The 7,588-nt window shown below is 46.8% G+C and overlaps 1 protein-coding gene across 1 annotated transcript; it reads left to right on the top strand.

The window, feature by feature from the left end:
• The first annotated feature begins 5,590 nt into the window (after positions 1-5,590).
• Positions 5,591-7,552, top strand: LOC119378619 (putative nuclease HARBI1). The gene is made up of 3 exons (XM_037647693.2): positions 5,591-5,888; positions 5,997-6,138; positions 6,425-7,552. Exons 1-3 carry the CDS (start codon positions 5,628-5,630, stop codon positions 6,922-6,924), a joined length of 903 nt encoding a protein of 300 aa, XP_037503621.2. The 5' UTR covers positions 5,591-5,627; the 3' UTR covers positions 6,925-7,552.
• Positions 7,553-7,588: the final 36 nt, after the last annotated feature.

Consider the following 7,588-nt stretch of genomic DNA (forward strand, 5'->3'; position numbering starts at 1 on the left):
GCTTTGGCGTGGCCACCGCGCTGATGCCTTCCCACAGTCACCGCATGGCGGCGCTGCGACTCGCTAAGGTCCATCGCGCGTCGGCGGCTCCTGCGCTTGCGGCTGCGTAGCACGGTGCTTTCTGCTGCGAATACAGTGTTCTTCGTTCCTTTTAACACACTCGACAGAACACTCGATCGGAAGAAGGAAATCTTAGCGGCAAATTGCTGCCCGCAGAGAATCCTCAACTGGTTGGGCACTACAAATGACGAAGGTTTCACACGTCCCTCACGGTCGTCTGCTAGCTTTCGCGACACTGTGCTTCACCACCAAAGCGAAGTAGAAAAGTCACAATTAATATACTACGATACACCCAACTTGCCAGTTGAAAACACTCAGTCAAGGTTGACACGTTAGGTGCAAGCAATCGTGTCGTAAGGATGGCTCACGGCAATTTCGATCGCGATCAAGTACGACTCGGATTCTTCGCTGCTACACGTGAACATTCGCTGGTGATAGCAGGGTGCTTTGAAGGGCCAGTTAGTACATCTTATTCTGTTGAAAACAGCGCGAAGACTGGACGAAGGCTAAGGAACAGCGCTTATGTTGTTTGTTATCCTTAGCCTTCATCCCGTTTTCGCGCTGTTTTCAACGCAGCGATTTTACTCGAAGTCGATCCAGTAAATTGCAATTTTATATTAGCGGCGCGTCACACTCGGTATGATGCACCATCATGGACTTGCAGAGTGTATTATGCGCCGAGGTAATCGGATCGGTGGCTACGATAATTCTCGCGAGCAGATATTTGACTCGAGCACTAATCGCAAATTCCAGTGTAACGCTGGTATTACACAAATACACTAATATTTCTTGCAGACATTATGACACTAGTTTTTGCACATTGTTCACTTTAACAAACAGCATGAATATTGCACACCCAGTGCTGCAGATATCAGCATAGGCCCCATACTCTCGGATCGGTTGTTTCGATGTTTCTGCAGTTCAGCTGTGGCTACTGCATTGTTGTATCTACATGAGCAAGTCTGTAGTTAACAGAGCATCGTTTATACGCAAATGTAGGGTGGGGTGGGGTCACTTTCACTGTTCTGCGTTTTCCAGCATGGCATCCGTATTTTCTAGACCAAATGCCATGAACACAAGCCAGTCTGAATAGGATTCACTACTCATGCATTTTATCTGAAAGGTATACTCACTTCACAAAAAAAAAAAAAAACCATTACGAATGTGTCTGGAACTTGAATTTCATTTTAACAGAAGGTAACATAAGTGCAAAGAAACCGAACAGGGGTCATTAGTCAAGATCGACATCTCCATTAGATAATTTCATTAGTCTAGCATTGTGTTTAGCTGAAATATTGCCTGAAAAAATCAAGTGCGAGGCACCTTTGTGAATATGGGCTTTCGTTTTTAACCGCAATGAACTCACAGTTTAAGGCGGGATGAGACTTCCTTTGGTAAAAAAAAATTCAATTTTGGGATTTCAAAAATACCTGATACAACATTTCTTTATCTTTCAGAAAATATATCACATTTGGGTACTCGCAGTTTCAAAAAGAATTTAGGTGCTTTTTCTTTGACACATTGACAGGTAATGCTCGCGTACCCCTACGTTATTTCTGCGTTTTTCTCAAAAACATTTTTGTTAGTTTCTGTACCTTTTTCTTGAGAACTAGTGGGCTTAGAAAACAAAAATTTCCACGTGGTAACTAATGGCATTTACATAACTGGCACTAGAAGCAGTAGCCTATGCGCATTTGTATTTTTTAGTACAAAAAATCAGTCATAAGTGGCAATTTTCATAAACAACAAACGTAAGAAAACACAACAAATCTAGTTTTTGTTGTTACGCTCACAATTTTAGTCACTTCTGTAAAGCGTTAGTAGGTACCTTTATGCAAAATTGCAAATGGTCTGCAGTTGGCAGATCTTATTTAAAAAGTACACTAGTAGAAAAACAAACACAAATAAAAAAATACTAAACAATTTCAAACCATTTTTGAGCTTTAATGCAACCTGCGTCCACCTAAGATACTCGCCAATTTTAGTCATAGCTTTCATTACCACTGCTGTACAGCCAAGCTTTGAAACTCACTTTCGAAGTTTCACCCCACCTTAATAACTGAGAATATAATCTGACTTTCACTATGAAAAATCCCACTGTTCCACAACTTAACCATCAACTTATCAAACATAAATAATGTTCAAAACACGCAACGCACACATAAATGTAAACAAACGCTCAACAGAAGAGACACAATACAAATACTCATAATACCAGTTCTTAAATCAGCAAAATACAGTGAAAAATGTTAAACGGGCAGGGAAATACTCAAACAACTGCTTAATACAAAAAATCGGCAGATCCCACCTGCCGTGGGAATCGACGTGCTGCGAAGCATGCGCAGGATGGTGACTGTGGCGTAATTTTTCACATTGAGCGAAACGTTACGGAATGACGCTAGAGAAATGTGGAAGTAGTATACGCACACTCATATGTTCAAGAGTAGCATATGTATTATATAACCCATTGTTTACAGTTGCGTAACGATGCCAACAGCAACATGGGTGTTACCAACACCAGACGCGGTAAGCTTATATTCTTCAATACTGGACAGCACGAATCCGAACAGGACAAAGAAAGAACACAGATGCACAGGACAGGCGTTACTCGCAACTAAGCTTCATTCAGGATAGTTTCCCTAGATATATACATAGCCGAGTGCCACGCGCAGGCGCACTGCACGTACGTTACAGTCACAGTTAGAGTTGTTATGCTTATACTATTCCGTTATGACGGAGAACGCACGTACGTTTCACGAACCCGTGTGTATGTGTAGAGGGGTTCTTGACAGTTCTTGAACAAGGTCACCATCACAGTGATCAGTGAGCACCAGCAGCTGGACCGGACTTGTTAATAGGATCCGTTCGTGATCGCGGCTATGAGGAATCTAAGTGTAGTGAAGTGCGAGATATTGTGAAGCTGGTGGAAATCCTGGATGCCTTTTACGATGAAATGATCTATGATGCCTTCTGTCGTGGACGTGGCAGCGAGGTCTTTTGATGCCCTGTCCACATCCAGGCCGTCTTTCACACAGTATAAGCACCAATCATTGTTGGGTCTTGATAAATCAATGTTGAAGTCACCGGTAATAATGAGAGGCCTAGTTCTCTTAGCAGGTTTATTGTAGAAAGCACTGACCCAGGTTTTTGCGTAATCCACGTGGTCCACGTTGCCGACCACTTGGACGAGTGGATGGTAGTTGAGCGTCTTCCACGGGTGTTCTGTCTTCAGCTTCCTCACTTCCGCCGCGGTGGTGTAGCGGTTACGGTGCTTGGCTGCTGACACGAAGGTCGCAGGTTCGATCCCGGTCGCGGCGGTCGCATTTCGATGGAGGCAAAATGCTAGATGACCGTGTACTGTGCGATCTCGGTACACGTTAAAGAACACCCATGGTCAAAAACTTCCCGAGCCCTTCGCTATCGCGTCTCTCATAATCATATCGCAGTTTCTGGGACATAAAAGCCCAACAATTAATAATATTATCACTTTCCTTGCGTGTCAATGTGTGTGTTCGCGGTTACTGTGTTGGTTGAGACTTTGTATCACCTGTGGCACATACCCGCATAACAAACTCTGGTGTACGGGTATGTGCCACACGTGACTGAGAGAAAGGGTTTCATGACGTACGCGACAGGTATTTTGCGTTATTCATGTCATGACCAGTGAATTGTGTTTGTCATACACTGATCGCCTGCTACGCCAATCTTGGCATATTACAAGTTATGGAGACGACCAGGAGAGCGCCGAGACGTAGGCGGCTAGATAGATAGATGGATAGATACGTAGATAGAAACGGCCAAAGTGCCTGAGGTTCGCTAAGAAATGCTTCGCATTTAACATATTAGTGAAAAAACCCGATCTGTATTTCAACAGAAAATGTGATAGCCACCCCGACACAGCGGAACGAAGCATGTTTTCTGCCTGCCCTGATGCTTCTCCCGTTGCATCATTACTGTTTGCAGTTCTCATTTACTCGTGCGTACACAAAGAACAGCGCAAACACGATAAAAGCAGCGCAGACCTCACCAAGACAAATTCGGACACGAGGCACTAAAGCTGCTAAAGCTGCGGAGGCCAAACCGGCGCGCGGCCTACACCTTTGCGACAAGCGTCGCCGCCTGCCGGCGAAAGTTGGAAGGCATCACCGGCCCTGCCACCTCCTTCCATAGGAAACCCCCCTCCACTCAGCACACTAGTATATTCTAGGCACTATACGTTGGGCATTCCCATGCGTCCACTAGAGTTACTGTATATACAGTATATACAGTAACTCTAGCGTCCAATAGAGTTACTGTATATGCTACCTTATAGTGTACTAGAATAATTTCCTAGTGACGCGTCTGAGAAGGAGCGTGCGTGCCCGTTTGTGTAGACGCCACCAGGCGCCGCCACTGCGCCTTTTTCTAGTCGTCTGCTAGCGTTACTGCCGCAGACCGGCGGATTCATTGCAGTTCGGGACATCGCCTGCAGCAGTATCTATCCGCATTTTTTTATCATCTATTTGCACAAACCCATCATATGAGTAACTCTGCATGTTTTGCTTCTATTGCGCAATACCTAGCACAACATTTAAATCGCATGCTCATCGCAAACTACACAAAAGTGCTCAGCAACGTATACGCTGCGTTGCTATGCCAGAAGGCGTACGATGAAATAACGGCCTCGACGGACGCATATTGATGGTGGCAAACTTTTCGTGATTTATTCTCGGTTACAGAAACGCAGCTAAACAAGATTATTCCTGCGTTTCCTTACCTCATTTTACGGCGTGCAATCGAGAGTGATTCGTGAAGGAAATGAAAAGGGGCGCTATTTTCGTACTACATGGAAGCATCCCACATGTAAGCGTCCGGAGAAAAAAAAAAGTCATCCACCATTTCTTTTTTTTTTTTAAAGAACTGCGACGTTGAACGTAGCGTCGCAGGGGACGCGCACGAGGCAAGCAGCTGCAAAGCGCGTCTGAACCGGCCCAAACCGGCGCGAACTGGCTCCGCGACTAGAAAAAAGCGCAGCAACGCCACCAGTGGCGTCTACTGGCGTTTGCTTCAACCGGCCTATTGTCCCTGCCTCCTCTGAGGGGTGCTATCGCGGAACGATTCTATTCCTTTTTCTATGCTTTTCGCCGCCATTAGTCGTCTCCGATTGGTCGAAGGGAGGCCATGTTATTTGTCAATCAAACAACCATAAAAAAGCGTGACGTCAAAATGACGTTTACACACTCATTATGCAGAGAGAAAAGGCATAGTTTTTAGCATCGCCAGAGAGCGGGTCGTTTGGAAAAGCATCGAAAATGGCGGCTCCGCTGATCGGGATGGCGGTTGCGCTCATGCGACGCCGGCGACAACAACGCGAGCCCGACGATGCGTTTGACATGACGGATGACGAATTTCGGCGGCATTTTCGACTCTCGAAGGAAACTGTGCGATGGTTGTGTGGTCAACTGGCCGAGGAACTGGAAGGGGTGCGAGCGACGCGGCTCTCAGTGGAACAAAAGGTGTTGTGTGCGCTGCGCTTCTTTGCGACCGGGAGCTTCCAAGGTTCCGTCGGGAGCGAGACGACGATTCACATGGCGCAATCGACTGTGAGCGAATGCGTCAAACGCGTCGCTCAAGCTATAGTGAAAGTGGGCGCGCAAAATGGGTGGGTGCGCTTCCCGACGACGACCGAAGAAAAGGCGGCCGTGAAAGAAGGCTTCCTTCGGCTCGGCGCCATTCCGGGAGTGATCGGCTGCATCGACGGCACCCTCATCGGCATCAAGGCGCCCAAGGGACCCCGCAAGGCTTCGTTCATGTGCAGGAAGCACTTCTACGCCCTCAACGTTATGATCGTGAGTTAACCTCCGACTTGTTTGCCTTTCGTTTTACTGCGCCCGCGCCGGCATCTTTTGTTGTGTTTGCTTGCTAACAATGGGCTTTCGCCGCGCACGCTTTCCCAGATCTGCGATGCGGCGATGCGGATCCTGGCCATCGACCCTATGCGACCGGGGTCAGACCATGACTCGTTCGTCTGGCAGACGACCTGGCTGCGCCGACGGTTCCTGGCGGGGCGCATTGCAGAGCCAGGCGAATACCTGCTTGGTGAGATTAAAACGTTTTCCTCACGGGAGAAGTTGTGTTAAAAATTTTGAGACCCCCCTGGGTCCTGCCCGAAGGTTTAAAAAAAAATAGTAGTAGTGCAATCACTGTGCGACTTCTTTTTAGAAGGATGTGGCCCAAGTGATCAGAACAAATGAATAGAGCACTGCACTAAGGGTCTCGACAATTGTTGCAGCAGTGATGTAACATTATGGCCTCTGATGTTGACTACTAACGTTATGCTACATGGGTATACGTAGCATAGTACACTATTTCCGTCTTTGTGCAGGTGACAGTGGCTACCCATTGGAGCCGTGGCTCCTCATCCCGGTCTCTGGTGATCCTTCCGAGCGCAGTGCCGAAGGCAGGTTCAACGCTGAGCACATCACCATGCGCTCCATTGTGGAGCGGTGCATTGGCATGCTTAAAGCCCGCTTCCGGTGCTTGCAGCGTTACCGCACCCTCCACCACGAGCCAGAGCGTGCTGCTGACATTATTGCAGCATGTGCTTCCCTTCATAATCTATGCTTAGGTGAGGGTGCCACTGAGCCGGTTGATGAGTTTGAAGGCATTGAAGACTTTTTCAGCAGCAGCACCAGCAGCGAAGATTCTAACGGGTCCCCCATCCAACAGGGTTTGACCCGAAACAGGGCCACAAGAAGCTATTATTTAAGAGGGCGCGCAGTACGGGACGGTGTCATTGCGCGCTTTGGCACCACCCGTGCGCAGCACTACGAGTACTTGAGGAGGGTGCGCCGGCGGTTGCGACGCCAACAGCATCGTTGGTAGATGCGTAAAGCAGCAGTTGGAGTAATGTGTATTTAAGAGATGTCAAATAATTGATTTACACATATTATTACTGCGTTGATGTGTGACCTCTTTCAGGCATGGTACAAGAATTGTGATGAAAAGAGAACATATGCATTCTTGCAGAAAAGCCAGTGTAAAACAAAAGTATGAACATACACTGCACTGGAGCGTGGTCATATCCATACAACATTTCATGTGTTAAGCTTGCTGCTGAGGGTGGGATAAAAGCTGTGTTGTTTTTTACGCGCCAATATTTTGTCTGGCGACTTCTTTTCACAACTGTGTAATGGGTGAAGCAATGTGGCTGAATTGTGTTGCATAGCATGCACTGCAATGTTACTTTTTTTTTTACATTCGAAAGTTTTCATTGCTTAGTAACGAAATGTAGCCCCTTTGATGCTGCTGCTGCTGCTGCTGTCGAGTATGTGCCATTGCCCTGTAATATCCACTGAAATGCAACCATGGTTCTGTCTTTTTTACATATGAAAGGTCTCTCGTTTGTCTTGGCATACGAGCGATTGTGATGTAGCTGTTAGAATTTTTGCTGCTGTGAATGAGATGGGGAACAACTTGTTCTGCCTGTAGGTATGTTCTGCATTTCTTTTGTCCCGCCTGAGATAGCTGTATGCTGTCATTTCGCAGT

This window comes from Rhipicephalus sanguineus, unplaced genomic scaffold (genome assembly GCF_013339695.2).
Source record: "Rhipicephalus sanguineus isolate Rsan-2018 unplaced genomic scaffold, BIME_Rsan_1.4 Seq898, whole genome shotgun sequence".
In the NCBI taxonomy this organism is placed as follows: domain Eukaryota; kingdom Metazoa; phylum Arthropoda; class Arachnida; order Ixodida; family Ixodidae; genus Rhipicephalus; species Rhipicephalus sanguineus.

Bases quoted from the DNA above. Each gene is read 5' to 3' on its own strand.
- LOC119378619 (XM_037647693.2), top strand. From the start codon at position 5,628: ATGGCGCAATCGACTGTGAGCGAATGCGTCAAACGCGTCGCTCAAGCT. The intron at 5,889-5,996 runs GTGAGTTAACCT...ACGCTTTCCCAG, and splicing joins ACGCCCTCAACGTTATGATC to ATCTGCGATGCGGCGATGCG. The intron at 6,139-6,424 runs GTGAGATTAAAA...GTCTTTGTGCAG, and splicing joins GCCAGGCGAATACCTGCTTG to GTGACAGTGGCTACCCATTG.